Here is a 22,216-nt window from a genome sequence, read left to right as displayed (position 1 = left end):
GTGATCAGAAAAGACAGTTCCTCCCTCTCTGGGAGAGCTCTGCTGTTCTGTAAAGGTGTTAATCTGAAGTAACTTCAAAGCAGATTAGAAGAGGTCTTGCACCTTCAGCCCCATTTCTTTCTTTATAGGATGGGAGGGAAGGCTTGAGCACCATTTTTCTGAATCTATTTATTTTTTAAAAATAATTTTCTGCTCCTGGGAAGAGATTAATCAAATAATTATTTATTCCAATTTATAAAATTATTAGAAAGATCTTCCTGTTAGTTAAAATGCCAGAACAAACACATACCAAATCACTGCCTTGCCAATGATATTTAAAAGCAACTGATACAGGTGGTCCCAAGCTACATATGGAAAACATTTTATTGTAATAAACAGTCTCATAAAATGTTCCTTCTCTGTGTGAAAGATATGGGGGAATAATAGAAATGAGAAAGAAATTAGAAAGGATGGGAGGAAAAAAGGTTAATAAAGATAAGAAAATGTAAGATATTTAAAGGGGTCCCCCCCATATATTAAAGCCTCTGAAGCCATTAGAAGTGAAATAACCCTGGAAAAGATGGATGTGTGTATTAGCAGCTGGAAGGTTCAGAATATTACTAATATTATTAAGATTTGTCTGGAATGTACATCTCTATCCTTCATAGCATAGGAGATGGGAATTTAGGAATTAGGTTTTTAACAGAATAATTTTTCTTTTCACCACAAAGTTTCTTGCACTGGAAACTTTTTACTACAAACTTTTGACTGATAAAGTTAATGCCAACAGGAGATCGATTATGAATGTTAATTTTGCATTTATGTTATTTGTGTGTCGTGATAAGAGCGCAGCCATTTGTCCAGGTAAGCCTGCAGTGTGGAGTGTGTGGGATAGAGGTGGTGTTTCTGCAGATACACATCAACACAAGACTTTTAATGCTGATTCAAGACATGGCTGAGTCCCTTTTGTGTCGTTAGCAGATAAATCTGCTACTTTGACATAAAAATGTGTTAGTGGTATTTACTGTGTCTTCTACAAGCTTTGCATTGGAGATGTAGCTTTTAAGTAAATAGACTTTTTATTGCTGTATTGGAGCTCTTTAGTGTAACTTAAGACCAAATACTGGTAATCATAACTGTGTCCCATCTTGTAAAGAATGTATGAATAGTATAGTCTTTCTAGCAGGATAAATAATAAGCTGCTTTATTTCAGTATATTCTCTTTGATTAAACAAAAAATAACACCTGGGTGACCAAGGCAGAAGACCAGCACTCAAAAAATGTAAGTCCAGGAATGAACTCTCCATAACTGAGGGATGTGTTCTGGATGACTACAGCTGCATTCTGGAGTGGTAGGAGATTTGGAGTTACTGTTGCATTCTAACAATTCTAGGCAATGCTGCTATATATTTTGAATACTCTTAAAATGAGGAACTTGATTCACTTCTCAGATTCCAGTCCGTGCAAGCATTCATCCAGATGATACTGATGTGGGTGAGTGAGAGTGGAGAATAACCCAGAAATCATATCACTTACGTTGGATTTCTTGCTCTGAAAAAGTTTTAAATACCTACTTTTATATATCTATAGATATAGATATACACAGTACTTAGAAGTAACCACAACCCTTTCATTGCTTTGAAATATAGATAATAGAATATAAAAATTAAATTTTTGGTGACACACATCAGAAATCCTAACTAATGTGTGCAATGTTAAACTCCATTTTCCTTGGTCATATTTTAAAGGAAAGGGGAAAACTAGACTTTTTGGTTCTGGATTTTTCCCAAAGTTTTATGTAATGGTATACTTTTGAAGAACGTCCACATACCTGAATTTTTAGCTGGTTTTGACTTGTCTTTCAAGCCATATTCCCCAGAAGCAGTTACTTTCTATATACTAACTTTATTTTTGCAGATACAGTGTTACTGTTTGAGGAACGTGGAGCATGTGCAAACTACCTCCTGAGTTTTTGGCAGACGGTACAACAGACAACATTGCGAGGCAATAGCGTGGAACTGCTGGTATGACCCAGTTATTTTTAGGGGACATCTGGAAGTTTCAGTGCCAGCATTGCCAGTAGGTTGAGGAAAGTGATCCTGCCTGTGTGCTGAGCCCTGGTGAGGCCACACTGGGAGTACTGTGTGCAGTTCTGGGCTTCTCAGCACAAAGGAGACATGGAGCTCCTGGAACAGGTTTAGAAGGAGGCAACAAAGTTGGTCAGGAGTCTGGAGAATCTCTCTAAACAGGAATGCTGAGAGATCTGGGCCTGATCACCCTCAACAAGAGGCTGTGTATAAATATCTAAAGGGAGGGTGTCAAGAGGATGGAGCCAGGCTCTGCTTGGTGATGTCAACCAGTAGAACCAGAGGCAAGGGGCAGAAACTGATGCCCTGGAAGATCGAGCTGAACATGAGGAAGGACTTCTTTCTTATGCAGCAACCAAACACTGGAACAGATTGCCCAGAGAGACTGTGGAATCTCCCTCACTGGAGATATTCCAGAACAATCTGGACACAATCCTGTGCCATGTGCTCTGGGATGACCCTGCCTGAGCAGGGAGGTTGGACCAGATGACCCACTGGGTCCCTTCCAACCTGACCCATCCCATGACTCTGTGTATTGCTAAATCAATCAGTAGGTTGTTTGTTTTTTTTTTTTTTACCAGAAATTCTAAACTAATAGCAGTTCGTCTCTTCATGGAGGCCTGTTTGGGTAACAGTGGCTATAAGAGCCGCACTCCTCTCCTCTCCTCTCTGCTGGGCCCAGGTGAGCGCGATGGCGGCCGGAGCCCTGGGGCCCCGCGGGACTGCATGTCCCGGCGTGCGCCGCGCGGGCCGGCCCGGCTGAGGGCAGCGCTGCCGGGGCCCGCGGGCGGCGATGCCGCTGTGGCTGCGGGAGTTCCGCTGGCACCAGAGCCCCACCGCTGTGTTCTTGTCGCTGCCCCTGCGCGGCGCCCGGGCCACCCCCGCCAACATCTTCTGCTCCGAGCGATACCTGAAGGTGGGCGGCGCGCCCCGCTCCCCCTCGGGCCTTGTGTCTCCGCGTTGCTCCGGAGCTCTGCCGAAGAGCACACGCGCCGCACACCATGGCAACGCTCTCCAGTTTGTGGTCTTGTAGCCTTTATAATCTCCCTCTCTGTCCTGCAGGCTGTTGGATGCCCATCCCGCGACAGATAATGGCTTTACCCCTGCTCATTCTCTGTACTAATGCTCTTGCTACTCAACAGGTGTCACCTGCCTTTACTGTCGCATAAATGGACTGAATTATACACATCTGCTTATACTGTGAATAATAACTCTAATTATGAGGTCCATGGCTTCTGTCAGAGTGCTGAAGAACCAAGTTTTTCAATCTCTTTAATAAAGAGGTTGAAATGTATTGAAATAATAAAAATATAACCTTGTGAAGACCCACCCTGGAGGGGAGGGAAGCACCTCCCCTGGGCCTGAACAAACCTCTACACTGGATACAAAGCACATTAGTTCTGTCAATAGTATGTGTTTCTTGAGGTTTACTGTGTGCTTGTGCTGAGTGTTTTGAATATGTGAGAGTTATAAAAATAGTACAAATTATATTTTTGTAGGTAAGCATCCCTCCCTTTTTATTTGAAGTTATTTTGTATGCTCCTATTGATGACACAAATAGCACAGCAAAGATCGGAAATGGAAACATTTTCTTCACTTTGTATAAAAAAGAGCCGGCCATGTGGGATTCCCTAAGCCTAGAAAATGGTAAGTTCTCTATTCTGAAAATTAGATTGCCTGTAAGAAACCTGTTCTGAGCCAACACTTTACAAACTGCCGTGTGAAACTCTTGCTGGTAGATATCTGCTCAGTTAAACCTTTTTATTAAAAATAGAGAGTATGTGAGAACAAAGAATATCTATTGAATCTAGCACTTAGGAAACAAAACAATGTTTCTTGTAAAACTTATATTTTGTGTGTAAGCAAATCTTAATTTTTCTCCTTTGGAGATGGGCTTGATAAACACTATTTTGTGGAATTGGAGAATGTTGCATTTTCCCACACAAAGTAGCAGAAGGAATCCTATTTTTATGAATATGATACATACCGCTAGACCTCCAGGCCTAAATGACTAAAATAGTTTTTATTTATTTTTTTTAAGCCGACAAGGAACAACTGCAATATCTAAGAGAGAATGCTGTTCTAAAAGCCCAACAAAAGGCAAAAGAGGAGACAGAAGCAAAAAAAGCTACAAAAGAGGAACACAAAAAATATGCTTTGGAGGCCACAATGAAGGTAGGTTTAGAAGGAGCTCTATAAGACAAATACATGTAATAACTGCCAACTAATCTGGCATCTGCTTGGTTAAATGTACTTTAAAAAATATGAAAAGTACTAACTTTTATTATAGTGATGGTAAACCTTGTTATTTCTTTGCACTTAAAACACATTTATTACTAAATATGAAATTGATACAGGAAAAGTACTTAGAAGTTACCATTTTCCATTAGTAATACTAAAGAAAGTTTTTGGTAAGGAGTTCAGATTTTTGTCAGTTGAAAGGAGAGTACAGTCATGTACAAAAACTGTAGTCTTGTATGGCCTTTGCATCAGTGCAGGTGTTTAGCCATTTAGCACTGTCAAAAATACTGATTGAAAAAAAAATCTTATTTGTTGCATTGTTATATTTTTACAACAGACTTGCTGTTCATTGTCATTTTTGTGTTTGCATGTTTGTCATTCTGCTTTTTACGTCTCTTCTTTTCAGATATGTTTTTCAAAATTTTTATGTATGTAAAAAGTCTGGTCACTTTATTTGTGTTTAAAAGGATTAGTTAAAAGATGAGACTTGTAAAGGCTAATCTGAAATGTTTGCTCTCTGTCATTTTTAAGCATCTTAGTTAATTCTGCTTGTATGGTCACATTGGTTACGCTATGCTTGGGGTATGAAACTGGGAAAATAATGGTGGTTTTTACTTAGTCATCATAGTACTATCAGATGAAACATCTGATCTCAGAGATTTATTGTTCAAACAGCTAGAAGAAGCAGAAAGAAAAAGAATTGAAGATCTGAAAGAAAAGGAACGGCAGAAGGTCACTGAGGAGTTGGAGTTATGGAAAAACCAGCAAAAAGATGCTGATAAATACAAAAGCATACAAAAAGACGGGGAATTACATCAAGAAATAGGGCAATTAAAAGAGAGGAAAAATGAAAAAATGACCAAAACTAGAATTCCTAATGAAGGAACTTCAAAGACCAGACCCAAGCCCACAAAAGGTTGTATGGTTGAACTGTACTTTGTAATTCTTTAAACTATGGATATAACTATGGATATTTCTAATTTATCATTTATGTTTGTCTCATCCACATTGAGCCAGTGCTTTTCGTCTGCAGTTATTTTAAAGTATTTTCAGGCAATTTATTGAGCTCAAGCATGTGAGTTCTTAGCTCTTGTTTAAATCTTTGGAAATACAAGAGCAGGTTTTGTTCTAAGCTTTAGAAAAGTAAACCAGAAAGCCTTTCTGAGGGTGTAATGCAGACTTTCTGAGGGTGGAGATCCTGTTACCCAAAGTTACCTTACTGCTGCCTTTCACAGAAATATACAATCTCCTTTCACTCTCTCTATCCCCCTATTGGAGAGCCAAGCCAGGAAACTGAAACAACAGAAAATATTGCATTTCTTGTTTGTTTGCTTTTATAGGTTAATTTTAACTTTTGGTGATTGTCAGAGCATCATACAAGTGACAGAGTTAGAGTTGTAAGAGGAGTTTAAGTTCATTTGTGATAGATGCTTTATCATTCCATTTATTTAGTGGCTACATTAACAAGAAACATTGTTTGAACCTTCCCCTCAAAAGAACAAGTCAAAACCTTTCTAAAGTTATTAGAGGTTTAATCCCAATGTGCCGCATTCCTAAATTAGGTGTACTTTGGACTTTGGTAGAAAAACAGAAAATTCTCTTTGGCTTGATTTTTATTGTTTCCAGTATTCCAATTCTTTTCACAGGTCATGGTTCCGGTAGTATATTTTCACCAAATGTAAAGGAAGAACAGCTACCAGCTCCTCGATCTGCTGCTACAATTAAAGTCAACTTTACCCCACGAGTTTTTCCTACAGCTCTGCGAGAATCTCGCGTCGCGGAAGAGGAGGAGGTAAAGTAGTGAATTGTTTATTGTGTATTCACCAAGCTGACAAAAATGGTATCCGTGCCAAGGAATGTAACCTGTGCAATATATCTTCCGAGGAAGGCAGTCATATTTAAATTAAGATATAAAGAAACAATTTTATATAAAAATTATTTTCACCATGTGATAGTGCAGGTTAATGAATAGCATGTTCTTTTTTGCGGGGTGGGGGGAAGGAAGAAGGCAACAACATTAATTCTTTGAAGTACAAAATTTGAAATGTTTTTACTCTTATGTTTAAGATTCTTTAAGTTTTGTCTCAAAAAGAAGCTCACAGTTCTTTCAAGCTCAACTGAATGAATACAAAGTAATTTTGGAAGATTAAAAACAAACAAGTAAACCAAAAAGTATTAGTGATGCAGTAACCTGACTTTCTGTGGTAATAAAATACTTGGGAAACTGAAGTTTTTCATATCTGACATTATTAAATATTTTTCTCTGTCCAAAATATGTGGCAAGTAGAATTCTCTTGATAGTAGTGAGTGAAGAGATAAAATCCATTTTTGGATTTGAATTTTTCCTTCAGAAATAATGTTTGCCCATTTTGTATTTGCAGTGGCTCCATAAACAAGCAGAAGCTCGAAGAACAATAAGTGCCGATTTGTCTGAGCTGCAAGATCTAAAAGAAGAGGAGAAGAATCCAGATTGGTTAAAGGACAAAGGAAAGTAAGTTAGATTCCACTTGAAGATATATTGAACCTTACACTAGGCAAACACCATTATAATTAATTAAGTTTTGATATTTTCTATTATTTATCCTAAACACAGATGGTGAATGTCTACAGAGTAGTCATAATAGAGATTTTATTGGCAGCTTATGGGGTTTGAATCTGATAAAGTCATGAGATGCAGTTGTTGAAGCCTGTGATGAACAAAGTCATTGCAAACACATCATGCATATTCTTCTTTGCAGACAGTTGAGGCAATGCTCTGTTATACCCAGGTGGATTTCCTTTCATTTGAACTTTTTAGGGAGAGGTGAAACACCTGCCCAAAACAAACTTAAGAAATATTATAAAAATGCTGGTTTATTTATATAGCTGTGTTATACAGAAAGGTTTGATTAGGCGATCAGATACACAAAGCTTTCAAAACTAGTCCTGTGTCTGCAAAACTGTGTTCATCTCTCAGTTCTTTGCTGCTTGGAAGCAGTGACTTTTTATTGTGTTGTATTGACAGCATCAAGTTGGACTGAACTACAGCTGTGATGTTCTCAGAAAAGGCTATAAATGGGCATTTCCAAGGAGAAGATGCTAAAACTTCAAATTTTTGAAAATGAATTGTTATTAATAAGCAGGTATTTATCTTGTGTTTATCACCTTCTTTAAAGTGCATGTTTCACTTTCTGTTTAACACTTAGCAAGATGTTTGCAATGGGAAACTATCTGGCAGCTGTAAACGCCTATAACCTCGCACTGAGGCTGAACAACAAGCTTCCCCTGCTGTACCTGAATCGTGCTGCTTGCCACCTTAAACTGAGGAATTTACACAAAGCTATTGAAGATTCCTCTAAGGTATAAAAATACTATCATCTTGTGCTTTATTGTGATGTATTACTGTGACGTTTCTGTTTTAAGCAGATCTGTAAATACATATTAGTGCAATTCGAAATTTTAAAATTCAAACTTGATATAATGAAGTCATGCTGGAATATTGAAATTTGATAGTGATTAATGAACTTTCAGAAATTTAAAGCAAAAGAACAATTAAAAAAACTCTAAACCATGCTTCTCCACATTTGGGACAAATGGCCAAATGTTGACTAGCACATGTTTCTTTACTGATAAAAATATTGTAGCAATATATACACTTGAAATAACCCACAACTTGGAGCAGAAAAAAAAAACAACCAAAAATACACACAGATATCTTTTTTGGTACACTGTGCTGTGCTTTAGTTAGTTGGAAAGAAAAATAAAGGTGTGATGGTGATGAGCAGGATACCTTAAAAAAACACCAGCAAACCAGATATTTTAAAATAAGAGCTGTATCACCTGCATGTTTTAGCAGCCATTATTTGTGCAATGAGAGGAGTGATTTCAAATGGCTCCTGAATAATGTGGATGAAGTTTTGCCAGATAAGTACTTGAATCTTGATTGTTTTGTTTTTTCCTAGTAACTACTACTAACACACACGTGCTTTTTTAGGGCTCCTTTTTTTTTTTTTTTTTTTTTAATAACATGAGACGTAATATTGTGTAGGAAAATAGAACATTATTTGACTGTAATAAACATTTAACATAGTATTTGTCAGTTTTTAGCCATGGCAGAGTAACTGTAGTTAGCACACTGGGGTGATGGATACAAATCTTAATGAATAGATTCGCAAGCCATATAGTTTGAATTTGAATAGTTATTTCCTATTTCTACTTGAATAGTTATTATGTTACTGTATAATAATAGTAATTAGGTGAGAGAAGTGTGTGTAGACTAGAAAACCCCTTAAATTATGGATAATCTTCTTCTAAATACTTTGGGTGTTCACATTTGTAAAGGCACTAGAACTGTTGACACCACCTGTTCCTGATAATGAGGACGCTCGAGTGAAAGCCTATGTGAGACGTGGAACAGCCTTTTGTCAGCTGGAATTATATACTGAAGGTGAGGCCTTGATTTTATGAAAGCGTGCACATGAATTTGTAGTGACAGGCAAGTAATTCTGTTTAGTTCAGTGAGACTGGTTGCACCTTTATGTTTTCAGGAATGACTTTGAAGGAGCCCTGTACAATCTATGTCTCTGTTATGAACCTTGATACCACATTCCTTACTTAATTTTTTTTTTTAAATTTTGCTGGCTGGTTGCAATTTCACTTGAAAAATCTTGAAAAAAATACCTGAATTAGCAGTGTCCCTACTGAGTTCTTCAAGAGCATCAACTTAATTTTGTAAAGCAAATTTACGAGTGAAAGCTGATAATAGAAATTGAAGAATCTTCCGCGTGACAGTGTTGAAGTGCTAAGCTTTGGCCATTCTTTACCTTTTTCTATCTCTGAATCACTTTGTCATTCCCTTACAGCTTCATTTGTACCTGGAAACTTTTGGAAAAAGACAATTAAACAAGATTTTACTTCCTGTACTCATTATTTGCTCCTCCTCCCCCAAGCTCTAGTATTCACAGTTCATGTCTTTTTTTCTTACTTTCACACATTCATTTCTGTCATTCATTTTTCCTCTCTTCTGCAGAACACTTAAGAACACTCCTGTCATGCACACACATATATATAGGTATATATATGTGAATGAAGAGACTCTGCTTTCATGTTTTAAAACCTGAAAGGTTTATGTAGTAGAGTGTTTCCACTAAAATGTTTGTAAAATAATATAAGTTTATTTACTGACCAAAGGTAAAACTCAAAATCAATACTTCATGCTTATGACTAGGGAGCAGTTATTTCCAGGTGGTTGCTAGAGGATGCTCTTGCATTATTGATTGATATTCTTATTAATGTATCTATATTAGGTCTCCAGGATTATGAAGCAGCTCTCAAGATTGATCCTAAAAATAAAAATATAGAAAAAGATGCTGAGAAGATTCGACACCTAATTCAAGGAACAATGCAAAGTTCTTAATTAAAAAAACCATAAAAAAAGAAACTCTTTGACAGAGATGCCTTTCAAGGACATCAAAAAGAATCTTATTTCTTTTCAGTATGTGTTAACTAGACATATTTTGTGTTTCACTCAGAACACGTACAGAATTGGTAATGGATTGGATTTATGAATTACTTTTTTTGGGAAGTATAATATTATAACAAACATAATTAGATATATTTTATCTCATTTTGATATAGAGTTGTCATATTTTTGCTTTTTGTTAGCATTTGTGTTACCATGAAAATCTGTAACACTGGATTTGAAGCTGTTCCATTATGTTGTGTTCTTTTCAACCTGTGACCATTTCAACTACACTTCTTTCAGTAGCAGTTTTAGCAGACTTCTGAATTTTCCACTTCAGTCTGTTTCCTGTATACCATTTATGACTGATTTCTGTCTTTGTAATAAAATATTTATTATGCATATATATATATATTATTCTGTGCAAATTCTATACTCTTGGAGCAGGGAGAAGGTTGCTTCCAGCTGCTTTAGTTAGAGCCTGGAGAGGAGTGCTGAGGTGAGTCAGAGGTGTCTGGCATAGTTGCTGTCTTTCCTACAGATACCAATTGCATTGCTGGAAGGGGTTGCAAATACTCTTTAATAGCAGCTGGAAGGAGGGCAGTGCAGGAGCTTTAGTGCCTCAGTTGAGTTTAATGCTATACTTGCCAAAATGTGGCTATTTTATATAATTACTGAGGGGAAGTGAGGGCTGAGGAGGAGACACACTGGCAATGGGAGAAAGAAAATGCAAAGAAGCAAGTGCTGGCTGTAAGTTCACCATTTTTTTCCCCCCTTAAAAGGGAAGCAAATGTGCTTGGTGGCATCAGTAATATCTGCCTGTTTCATCTGATCATATTGGGAGCAAATGCATGTTAAACCTTTAACTTCAACACCTGAGCTGATGGTGTGTTCACCATATCTGAGCCATGTACGTTGTGTTGGTATTTAATGTCCTGAGATGTAAGAATGTGGAGGCTGATTTTTAAAACCAGAAAATAGTTAAGTTAAAACAAGTAAACCTTCAGGTCAATGTCTGTTGCACTTAATTTTTTCTAAAGTTAGAGTTCCACATTTATGAGACCAGTTACGAGAGTTTTATTTCTATGGGTTTAGGTCTGATTTGGAGAACTGTATTATCAAATGGGCTCCATCCTTTTTGATACATCTTATTCAGCCTTTCAACTAACAGGACAAAGCATTGCAAACTTGTTGAGTGTTTGTGGTCAGAGCAAATATTGCTCAAGATGTGTACTGAAATACATGCATGGTGGAGAGTGAGGAACTTAACGCTTTGACCTTATTTAGTAAAGTGTGGACAGTGATAATTTGACTTATGATGACTATGGAGGATACTAAAATTTGGAGTTGGCATTCATTTCTACATTAGTGATAATCTTGAGCATAGAAGATGACATGTGTCAGAAATAATTAGTATGGATAATAAAGATAGGAATGAGATTAAGAATATAGCGAAGCTTTGTGGGTTACGTGTTTTAGTTTTTTCTAATATACAGAAATATGAAAACTAAAGAAACATCCAAGTGACTGTATTTACTCATGTTCACATACATGAATTTTTTTTTAATTCTTTTTCTCTGTAGGGAGTGACTTGAAATATGACAGATACTTCTTAGTCTGTTTATGGAAAGTGCTCTAGTGCTGTATTGATGAGCTTGTGGTAAAACTGCACTGAGTAAGGTACCTCCTTTAGTGTTGCTGAGCAAGCCATTGACAATCTGCTGTTCTTCAGAGGTGCCATGAAGAAAACATTTAAGTTGCTAGGTTAGATAAACCTTGAGTAAGAAATTCTGACTTTATTATTGAGGCCTGTTGTTGTCTCCCATTTATGTTTTGGTCCAGTATTAGAGCACTGTTTGCATCTGCTCTGTTTGTGCTGTGCCTGTTGATGAAATGTGGTGTAGGTGTTTGGTGGGTGTAAGTAGCCTTACCCCCAGTCTGAGTGGCTCTTGGGACAGGACAGCTTCTCCTGGAGCAGCATGGCCTGTGCTTCTGGGAGACCTTCCAAATTAGTTAATTCCTCTCATCATTTTTTCCACCTGGGACTAGAAGCATCAAATATTTGTGGTCCATACACGGCACTTTTTTGGGGGGGAGCGGGGGCACGTTTTGGAGTGTTCTTTGGTGGGGCTTTTTGTTGGTTGGTTGTTTTGTTTGTTTTTGGGGTTTTGTTTTGGAGTGTTTGGGTTTTTGGTTTGGAGTTGGGGTTTTTTTTTGGGGGGGGAGACGACGACGACGACGCGTGACTTGTTTTTCCCTTTCCCTAAGTACAAGCCTTATTGGCAGAGTCCCCTCAGCGCTGGGTTGTCCCTGTGGCCGATTATCCCCTGATTACACCGGCACAACGCCCCCGCCGCGAAGAAGCCTCTGAGCGACCTCCCCGTCACAAACACGGCCGGGGCCGCTCGGCCCGAGCTCGGCGGCGCGGCGTTGCCATGGCGGTGAGCGGGGCGGGCCGGGCGCTGTGCTGTGCTGCGCGGGACGCTGTTTGCCGGTCGCTCTGCGGGCGCTGCGGTCGCCGGGGCTCCCCGGGCGCTGTGGCCGCCGGGCCGCGGGGGGCGCGGGCCGCGCTCAGCCGGGTGCCTCGGGCGCCGCCCCGCGCGCAGGCGCCGGCCCGGGCGGGCCGGGTTGTTTGTGACGGCGTCAGCGGCGGCCGCGGCCCCTCGTCCTGCCGGGCCCCGCGGGGGCCGCGCTCAGGTAGGCGGCGGGTCCGGCCCGTGGGGAACTCCCGGGGGCTGCCCTGGGCAGGGTCTGCCCGGAGCAGGGCACAACCCGGGGCGCCGGGGCAGCTGCTGGCGGTGTGGGGAGCGGGTGAGCGGGGCCGTGCGGGCGGCCGCGCTGCTCTGCCGGGCCGGGCGGGGGTCACTGCACGGGGGTCACCGCCGTGCGGACCCGGCCCTGGGCGCTGGCGGTCGCCAACTTCCTTTGCTCTCATCGTGAGCCGCTGCCGCCCCGGCTGATGCAAGGTGCTCTGTTTCATAAACACCGGCACTGCCGCTTTAACCGCGCTGGCCCCGCGCCGCGCTCCGGTTCGGGTGCTGCGGGAGCACCTGTGCGAGAGCAGCGCTGGCCACTGAGCAGGGAAGGTCCGGCGCTGGCGAGGCCGGGCTCTTGGAAGCCACGTTCGTCTTGCTGAAAATCATAGCCTCTATGGGTTGCTAAATATATTCCTAGAGAAGAATGTTCTGTGGGAAAAAAATTGCCACTGAGCAGAAATATTAAACTTGCAAGAGAACCCTGAAGAGTAATGCCACTAAACCTGGCTTTATTTCTGTTGTGTAACAAAGGAGCTATTGTGGAAGAGAACTGTGAGTTTTTACTTGCAATGACAGCACAGCAAACTCCACAGAACACTTTCACATTCCTATTGGTGCCTGTTACTCATCTTTGTCAGTGCTTGTTGAAGGTTGTTTTTTTTCATCTAGGAAATCCTCTTTTTTAAATGATAGAACTTAAGGGTTTGTTTAAACTGGAGTGGTTATTCTTTCTGAGTCTGGTATTTATTCTACTTCACAGTGGATAAATAGGATGTGGTATCTCATGTTTATTTTTATATAGATAACTGGGCTAACTTGCATTACGTTAGCAACAATGCATATGGCTGTAAGCTTTTACACCTTATGCTTCTGATTTGCATTTCACTAAGGTTAGGAAAATAGTTCACACTTCTTAATCCCTGCCCCTCCCAATACGTTAAAGTTGAACTCTGAATATAATGGATATTTATTTTGGCTAGATAGAAATTAAAAAGGTGATGTCAGTAGTGGCAACGAAGATATCTAGTGAGAATACAAAACCAGTGAAACTGTGTTGGGAGGTGGTGTTTTTTTTGGTTGTGTGTGGTTGTTTTTTTTTTTTTTTTCCAAGTCTTTCCTTCTGACTTAGCCTGACATATAGGAGATGTGTGACGCTACTGTATCTTTGAGTTATCCCTGCTGTTATTGGTCTGGAACCCATTAATGTCATCTGGATTCGTTAGGAACTTTGCAGGCTTCATGTGTGTTTAATTCCTTAGTAGCTCAAAGCTACTTTTTCCAAATAACTTGCATTCAGGAAGTGCCAGCCATATCCAGCACCTTTAGGCTGGTAGGAAAAGCATACTGGTTCTTACTGGGTCTTTATGATGTGGTGGAGAATCAGGCTGGTGAAGATTTTGTGAGTGGATCAGTGTAGTCATTGGGTTCAGAGTAGTCTTCTGTATTTCAGTTTACTTAAGGGACTGGATCTGACCTCAGATTTAATTATGACTGTGTGTGTTATTAATCTCTTACAGAAATAAGCTGTTTAGCTGATGATTGAAGTTCAGGAACTCTGTACCTAGGTAATTTTTTTTTTAATTAAAATTTTTTAGGCTTCTTTGAATCTTTTCGACCTAACTAATTATTAAAATGCTTTACTTTTGATAACTGTTTTACACATATATGTGTATTCCTACAATGTACGTGTAGGAATGCATTGACCCTAAAGATGCCCTTCAGTCTGATGCCGAACTATCTATGTATCATCATTTGGCTAAATTTAGCAATTCTACCTGCAAACCTCAGTGGTTTTGTAATTATTCCTTTTTTATTCCATTATTTTTCTTGATATTAAAACCTTTTCTGTTTTGGAGGCTGATCACCTGTATGCAGTTACACCATATTAGTATAATATTCTGGTTGAATACAAGGTTTTAACTCAAAGTCATGTATCAAGGTGAGCAAGTGATAGAAAATAATGATGATTTGTCTGCTTCTTTCTCGTTTTTTTTTTTTTTTTTTTATAATCTTTTTGATGATGTCAGTACCCACACAGTTAGGTCCTGAAACTTGTGTTTGGGAAGGGAAGATGGATGTTTACATGTGTATTCAGTAGAGTTGAGTTTGTGCAGTGCTCAGTTACCTGCCAGTCTGTGCTGTGGATGGGGAGGGAGAGCAGGATGGCATTTGGGTTAACTTTGCCAGGGCCCAGGAGGAAATGCTGGGGGAGCTGGAGGAAGACAGATGTGACAAGATCCGGCACAGAGTCTGCTGTTAAAACCTGCCCTTTCAACATCTGCAGATGCACTTGTATCAGAAACTGTGCTGGTGACCTAAAGTTATCTTTTAAGAATTCTCTTCACTTCTTGCAGCATAGCCAGCGATGTTTCTGACAGGTGATGAGTTCTGGGGCTGGTAATTACCTTCCTCTGAAAGGAATGCTGCTGCTGCTGGATGCCTGGGCAAATTGAGAATAATTAATGACAGCAAGGACGTGTCATTGTCACTCTGGAACACAGTCTTTGCCATTTGGGCATTTGTTATTTTCCAGATTGAAGAAGTATGATTTTTAAATAAATCACGATTAAAAAAAAATTGATTATATGCAGTATGATTGAAAAAAACACAAACCAAAATACATTCCTCCCCACTTCCCCCTCCCAAACCTGATATTCCCTAATTGAGATTCCAGGAAAAGCACTAATGAAGGAAGAAAAAGATCTGCAGGAAGATGACAATCATATTCAAATTAGGGCTTTATAAAAAATAGAAATTCAGTTTCTCTGTAAATTTGATACCTAAGTTGATTATTAGTTGTTTATTTAGTTGATATTAGTTGATTATTTTTCTTTATAAACTGTGTTTATGGTGGTCATCATTGCTTTTTTTACAGAGATACTGTAGATATGTTAATTGAAGTTAATGAGAAAAAAACGTTGTCTTAGAAAAACATACAATAACTACCATAATGCAGAGGTAGGAGATGGATGTTTACTGTATTTTGTAAGAAAGCTAAGTGGAATTGGAAGTTCTGTATTTTGTTGTGCCAGTTTCTGGCCACACTGACCTATTTGGAAGTTGTCATTCAAGGTTTGTGTATATTTTCTGTGTTAACAAACTGAGAGTAAAGACAGGAGAATAAAGTAGAGTAAATAAATTTTCTCTATGTTCGTACTAGAAGTAACTAGGTGTGGGAAATAAAGCAGGTGTCTGAAATTTCTCAGAAGTTTTATTGAACCATGATTTCTTCTGATGTTTTATTACATTGATGCATAATGGAACAGGCATGTTGTTGATTGGAAACTGTTCAGTTTTGGGAAGATTTTTTTTCACCAAGATGAATCTATGATAAATTTTATTTAACAACTCGATACATTTTTATTTCAAGGAATTTTAAAGTCATTTTGCTAGTTAAGGACCTCAGAAATTGATCTGAATATGCAACAATAATGAATACTCTGTATTCCCAGTAAATTCCTGGTGAAAAGGGGAAAAAGTAAGCAGGCAGCCGCAGTTGGACAGTTTTCTTCTGAAAGTCGCTCTCAGGAGTGTTGTAACAACTAAAATTTGTACTTCAGGTTATTTTCATTCTGATTTTGTACTTGTCAGGTACTCTCTCAGTTTTCCTCAGAATCAGTGCATTTGAGAGCCCTTGGAAGGAGTGACAGAGACACCAAACATTGCTTTTGCCCAGTAGTTGGAGAGAATTAGTTTCAGAAGATCCGAATTTGTATCTTCTCAAAAAAAACCCACAGTGTTTTTCTTGAATAAACTATAGTTCCTGTGCATGTAACAATCCAGAAATTAGTTCACATACTGAATCATCCCTAAAACAATGATACTACAGACAAATTTTAACTTTGATTATTGATTTATTGACTAGTTTTGTGTATATGTGTTTACGAGCTTTTTGTGTGGCTGATGTAGGTGTGTACTTAGCAAAACTCTGTTTGCTCCAGGTATTAAAAAAATAATAGGAAATAAGTACAAAAGAATATATTTTCTTTTTAAACTTTTATTCTGTTTTTTTTCCCCCTAAATTCCAGAATAACAATTTGTGAGTTAGTATACTGTTCTGTAACATTGTGATTTGGATTTTTCTGTGTTCTGTTTTTTTTTTTGAGAGAGCAATGAAATTGTGTGTCTTGCATATTAAAAGAATCTACTTTTACTTGCAGCGTGTTTTGACAATGTCTGAAAATTCCAGTGACAGTGATTCCTCCTGCGGCTGGACTGTCATCAATCATGAGGTACCTGTTTCAAATTAGTGAAGTTCTCTCGGTTTCAAAAGCACAAGAGAGCTGGTTTGAGGTTTATAAGTGTTGGGCCTTGGTTCCATTTCAGTTGGTAGCAAGGTGGTATTTAAGGGAAGGTTAAAACTTCTCTTCCTTGTTTTGGGCTGGATGAACAATTTGGAATCCTGTCACCAAGAGAAGCAGAAAACTCCTGCACTCCAGGCAGGATCCAGGAGAGCACAGGCTGCTGGACTCTGCTCAGATAAAAGAGAAAGGGTTTACAAGTTGACTACCACAGTTGGATTACTCAGCTGTGAACTGCAGGCTTTATTTTCATTCTTGGGATGGTTATTTTACACTGTAACTCCAAATGAATTATGCAGTCTAAATAACTTAACATAACACAAGATTATGGGATGGCAGGGGTTTGCCCAGCCAAAGCAGGAGAGATTTCTGCGGCACAGAGATCTTCTGTTCCTGGTTATTCTTTCCTGGTTCAAGGAAATAAGAATGGGGAAGCACTGGTGTTTAGGAGCTGCCATTATCAGCATTCTCCTGGTAAGACATCTTTGAATCTTGAATGTGAAGGAAGTAGAATGGATGAGATGGGCAGGTACCTTCACACAGGTGCTACCCAGGGAGGGGGTGACGTGGAGTTCTGTATGCTTCAGTGAATTGATTTGGATATTTAGGAAAGGGATAGAGCTATGGCTTAGACAAATTTGGAGTACTGCAGTGTTAATTTCTCACATATCATTGCAACCTGTATTGGTGATGACACAGTGGAATCCGTTTCTGGATTTGTTTTGCACTGAGTTAAGAGAGGCAAGAAATGGCCATTGTCCAGATTGTGACTGCAGAGAACTGACAGCTGTGTGTGCTGCTCTGAGTGTCTGCTTCGGCCAGAGAGGCAGTGCCCTGTATTGTTGGACTACTGAGAAAGGACTTGCTAATTTTGTGTAGGAGGGTAGCGAGGTGATAATATCCCTTCTTGACCTCCTTGCTGTTACTGGAATGGGAGGATGATGAAATGGGAGGGTGATGAAATGGAAGGGGGATGGAGGTCTAGCAACAAAGAGGGTGAATCAGAGAGTTCGTGCATCCACACCAGACTGCATGTTTTTAAGAAAAGGCTGCCTTGCCCTGTGCTCAGCAAGCCCAGCTTCTTGGTATTTTAACTAAAACTTTAATCTGTTTTAAGCGCTACTCCTAATGTTTGCCTTGCTGTAGAGCCTGGCAAACTGAATTTTTGTTATTCTTTTCCTTATTTACAATTTAAGAAACTAAAGTAATGGTTCTTTCACACCAGAGAACAATTGTTACATAGTAAATCTATATATTTATCAATAAATCCCAGCCAAACCAAACCCCCCAAATTATTTTGTTTTTTCTTTCCTGAGATTTCTCTCAGATTTTAGTAAGTAGCTTGTAACTGAGTGGTGAATTTCTGCAAAACTTTTGAGATTAAAACTGTCACTTCAATAGTCAAAAGAAAAAAAAAAGATATAAAGCTTTTGACAGTTTACTAAAACAGGTAATTTTTGAAGCCTTATGTATCTTATGCAATTCTTTTTGAGGTATCTAATCTTTCAGAAGTACAGTCTCCTCTTAAAAACGAAAGCATATGTGTTTGCTTGAGTCCCTGAAATGAGACAGCCAGGGAAACTGATCTGGAAGTATTACTACTACTGTAATTTCACACCTGCCATTGCAAAAATAACTTATCTCTGTTTACAAAAACAGCTCCAGTTATTTATGGGTCACAGTGACTTAGTATTTTTCAGTTACGGTTTGGATCTTTGTAGTTTTCTAGAACCTTACTTGTGTTCCATCAGCTCTTTTAAAGAAAAATTACAATATAAAGATTAAATATTTGGAATTGTCAAGTATGTTGCTTGCCTTTAGTTTGCTTACCCTGGTCTCTTAACATTGTTAATCTTCAGTTCCTGTTGTGCTCTGAGGGTGTTGCCGACTGGCAGCTGACTAATAACTAAGACTCCTTTCTGGATTAAAGACAGAAATCCAATTTAGAGTTTGTGTAAATATTTATTTTCCTGGTGTCAGAGATGACAGGAGTTGAGATGGAGAAAGTTATACATAGCTTTTCCTGGTAATAGCATTTATGAATGTTCATGGTGGCACGCTTGAAAGTTCCATTTTGGGGATTTGGTGTGTACTTAGATCCAATACACGGACATGTGTGCAAGAATGAGATCCCAGATTCAAAGCCTTCCCAGTTTCTCTAAATTCCATTTAATGAACAGCTCTGATAAAGGTAATAAAAATAGTTATTTAAAATACTTATCATAGTTACTAATTGATGCCTAAATTGCTGTCCTTTTTTCCCCTAGAATTGTCCTCTGACTTTTTTCAACCTTGGTCATGAGTATTACACATTAACAGTTGTTTCCCTCTAATTAATTACTTGGTATTTCACTTGCTTTTTTTTGCTCAAAGTTTTCTTCAGTTTTAAAGGTTATTGTTCTTCTGTTTTTATTATTAATGTTGTTTTCTTTGTAACCTTTTTCTCCTGTTTTAGTGTTGAAAACCTCAGTAACTGTAGTGTCCATTTAAACTCTTTATCTTCAGGGTTCTGACATAGAGACAGTGACTTCAGAAAATGGAAGCACAAATGATAATCATGAGTTTGTTTCAGAAGAATATGTTTCTTTGCAAGAAGAGGAGCAAGCAGTTGATTTACAAGGTAAGATTAAAAAAGGAGCTGTTTCATGAAATAGGTAAGTATCTATTGGAGCATTGACACAAAATTAGAAACTCCGTAGAGTTCCTATGCTTTGCAGACCTCTGTCAAAGTACTTGCTTCATCAGTGTTATGGAAAATATTCAGTCATCACCTCATAAAAGTATTTTTAATTGAAATAGATGAAATTAGTAGATTGTCTTTCATTTTGTCAGTACTTCAGATGTGTTCTAGAATAGTGTGCACTGATGCTGTTCAAAGATAGCCTATGGAAGTGTTATTGATAAAAGAAGTATTCCATAATAATGTCATAGATCAAATAAGAATAAATTGGAAGGAAGAATCAATGCTTGTACTCCTGAAAAATAACATTGTGACACTGTGTTAACATTTCTTGAGTTGAAAGTGCAAGTCTGGTGCATATTAATATAGTGAAAATCCTTGCACTTAATTACTAAATTTAATACTATTACTGTGTTATTGCTCTAAGACTATTGCTGTGAGAACACAGACATGACAGGTTGAGTGTGCAGTTGACTAAATTGGGCCATGTTTCCAAATGCATAAAAATGTACTGTGGTATCAGCTTACTATATAGGGTTGTCTTTTTTCTACCTGTACTTTTCATTTATAGGTTACTTGCATTATGATCAGTATGAGAATTTGGATTTAAGTTTCCTGGATTCTGATATTTATGGATGTCTGTTAAAAACAAGATTTAGTGTCTCTGATACAAGCACATAATAGAGATCTGTCACAATTACATGTATTTTAATATTAGAGAAGTGTGGGCATAATTTGGGGTTACTGGTTTTAATCCCATGTTTATTTGATTGTGTTTATTTTCTTCTTTTTATTTATATAGCTCAGTACACCAATGATGAAGAGATTCCAGTGGTAGATAACACTGAGTCTGGTTTTGAGGAAACTCAGACAGTTCCAGAGGTAAAGTACATTATGTCATTCAGAAGCTTCTTTAAGCCCCGTGTGTCAGTGACAAGAAATGTTTTGAAGGCATTAAAATAAAGATACAGATTTTTCCTTTCTTAAAGTTTTAACAAATCTCTTTTTTTTTAATTACTTTATATTGAATATATCTGAGTAATTTTCACATTATCCCTTTCCTTAGGAAAAGAAACAAAAAATTCCAGACGATGTGTCCTGTGTTGGAACTATTAGCGATGATTCTGACATTGTTACACTCGAAGCTCCAAAACTAGAAGAAAGTCAAAGTCAGGAGGAGGCTCCAGCTGATGGGGAAGAAGCTCAAAATCCAGAGGATTTTAACATGGGTTCCTCCTCTAGCAGTCAATACACATTTTCCCATGTAGAAACTGGTAAGAGCAGTAAATCACTAAGCAACTGTGTGCAAAAATGTCACCAAAAAAAAGACCCCAAACCAGTCTTTGCTTAGGGAACTTTCTTTGTGTGGAGAGATGAAAAAATAGTGTCCAAGTATTTGGAGTCCAGAAAAGCTCCAGGTGCCCTCACACTAAAATTTTGTCCAAATGTATGTCTGCACCTTTTTCTTTGGAAGTGATCTGTCCCATTAAGCATTCACTATTTTAAATAGAAAGGGAATTCGTAGCATATCTTGAAGAAGTAAAATTACATTTAGTTCATAGAATAATTATAAGTTTTCTCCTGGCAATTTTTTTGGCTTTTATAGGATTGACCTAAATGAGTAGCAACTAGGAGAGAATTGATTTTTGCTGCCATGAGGACTAATAGCAGCATAACTACACAAACTTACCTTCATAGCTACGTAGCATATAGATAAGATACTCTTAGTACTTGGCTGAAATAATAATCATATTCAGGAGGAGTGATATGAATATTGGTTCAATTAAAAACAAACAAACCCCTAAAAAACAAACAGAAAAACCCTTTACTGTTGTGTTGCTCTTTTCTAGTTCTGCAGTTTTCCTCTATGATTGTTTTTGGCTGCTTGTTTGTAATCTTTTCTATTCTCTTTGTTCTCCATAACAGTTTTATATTGCTGATTTTTACTTTTCAAATTAAGTTTATTTCAAGAGCAGGATTTTACTTAAAATAGTTTTATTTTAGAAGTAGGATGCAGCATCCTTAAGTTTGTATATCTGTTCAGTATCCATTTGAAGCAAAATGATGGCATCTAGTCATAACCTGGGATGATTTGTAACAAAGCAGTTGCCTTCTTTAAGTCTTCTGGATGACCTGACTTAATTTCTAATGTAAAATTTAGTTGACTTTCTTCTTTTCTTTTAGGATGAGTTCTAAAAATGCCTTTTTTTTCCCCCCTATGTTTTTGTACACAAAAGTCAGTTGGCTGGAGAAGCTGAGGAAGATTCCTAATTGTGTAAGGGGATGGGGAAATGAGGTGAAAGAGCATGTGTCTCGCAGTCTTCCTTTCCAAGGTGGTGTGATTAAATTTGATCAGCTTGTGTAAAGCTGATTGCTTATGGCTTGCATGGAGTGTTCTTACAATTTTTAATAGCAATCTGACTTGATCTTATACTAGTGATATTCCAGAGAGATGCTGAAAGCCAGTCCTCGCTGGAGAATTTGGCTAAGCTGTCAGTGCTTTTTTTGGTGCTTAAAAAAATGTTAATCTTTGCATGGAGATTTGGAACAGACATCAGTGAGGTTTGTACTGCGTTTAATATCTGTGCTTGACCGTGTAAATGAATGGTTCTTGTTGGATTCCAAATCTGTGTGTGACTGGCAAAAAGAATTTCTTCCTTCTAACTTAAGCTGATTTCAGCATGGTCTTTAATGCTGTTCAGTCAGTTGATCAAGTATTGCAGAAAATATCT

At 38.3% G+C, this 22,216-nt stretch overlaps 2 protein-coding genes across 10 annotated transcripts in view; both read left to right on the top strand.

Moving 5' to 3' along the window:
- Positions 1 to 768: 768 nt before the first annotated feature.
- Positions 769 to 10,151, top strand: DNAAF4 (dynein axonemal assembly factor 4). Of its 3 annotated transcripts, none has more exons than XM_027881484.1 (9): positions 769 to 843; positions 3,566 to 3,713; positions 4,108 to 4,241; positions 4,983 to 5,223; positions 5,954 to 6,099; positions 6,689 to 6,798; positions 7,493 to 7,646; positions 8,628 to 8,733; positions 9,593 to 10,151. In XM_027881484.1, the coding sequence occupies exons 1-9, from the start codon at positions 784 to 786 to the stop codon at positions 9,700 to 9,702; spliced, it is 1,209 nt and encodes a 402-aa protein (XP_027737285.1). In that variant the 5' UTR covers positions 769 to 783; the 3' UTR covers positions 9,703 to 10,151. The 3 variants fall into 3 exon arrangements, with proteins under 3 accessions (XP_027737285.1, XP_027737287.1, XP_027737284.1); XM_027881486.1 differs by lacking the exon at positions 769 to 843 and adding an exon at positions 1,230 to 1,331; XM_027881483.1 differs by lacking the exon at positions 769 to 843 and adding an exon at positions 2,829 to 2,982.
- Positions 10,152 to 12,366: 2,215 nt separating this feature from the next.
- CCPG1 (cell cycle progression 1) overlaps positions 12,367 to 22,216 on the top strand; it is a 22,050-nt gene continuing 12,200 nt past the window's right edge. For 2 of the 7 annotated variants that reach the window (XM_027881477.1, XM_027881475.1), the window contains exons 1-4: positions 16,664 to 16,735; positions 19,310 to 19,424; positions 20,287 to 20,366; positions 20,551 to 20,758. In XM_027881477.1, coding sequence (XP_027737278.1) covers positions 16,676 to 16,735; positions 19,310 to 19,424; positions 20,287 to 20,366; positions 20,551 to 20,758 — 463 coding nt within the window. In that variant the 5' untranslated portion in view covers positions 16,664 to 16,675. Of the gene's footprint in view, positions 12,445 to 12,694; positions 12,714 to 13,134; positions 13,154 to 14,047; positions 14,069 to 16,663; positions 16,736 to 19,309; positions 19,425 to 20,286; positions 20,367 to 20,550; positions 20,759 to 21,721; positions 21,818 to 22,216 lie in introns of those variants that run through there. The other 5 variants (XM_027881478.1, XM_027881480.1, XM_027881474.1 and 2 more) reach the window with 5 other exon arrangements.

Source organism: Empidonax traillii, unplaced genomic scaffold (assembly GCF_003031625.1).
Source record: "Empidonax traillii isolate 1590-97213 ecotype Southwest subspecies unplaced genomic scaffold, ASM303162v1 scaffold90:size2128546, whole genome shotgun sequence".
In the NCBI taxonomy this organism is placed as follows: Eukaryota; Metazoa; Chordata; class Aves; order Passeriformes; family Tyrannidae; genus Empidonax; species Empidonax traillii.
The sequence above is the reverse complement of the archived record's forward strand: the minus strand, read 5'-3'. Positions and strand labels throughout refer to the sequence as shown.

Excerpts from the sequence above, each read along its gene's own strand:
- DNAAF4 (XM_027881483.1), top strand. The coding sequence starts at position 2,860 with ATGCCGCTGTGGCTGCGGGAGTTCCGCTGGCACCAGAGCCCCACCGCT. Across the intron at positions 4,242-4,982 it reads CTTTGGAGGCCACAATGAAG|CTAGAAGAAGCAGAAAGAAA; the intron begins GTAGGTTTAGAA and ends TTGTTCAAACAG. Across the intron at positions 8,734-9,592 it reads GCTGGAATTATATACTGAAG|GTCTCCAGGATTATGAAGCA; the intron begins GTGAGGCCTTGA and ends TATCTATATTAG.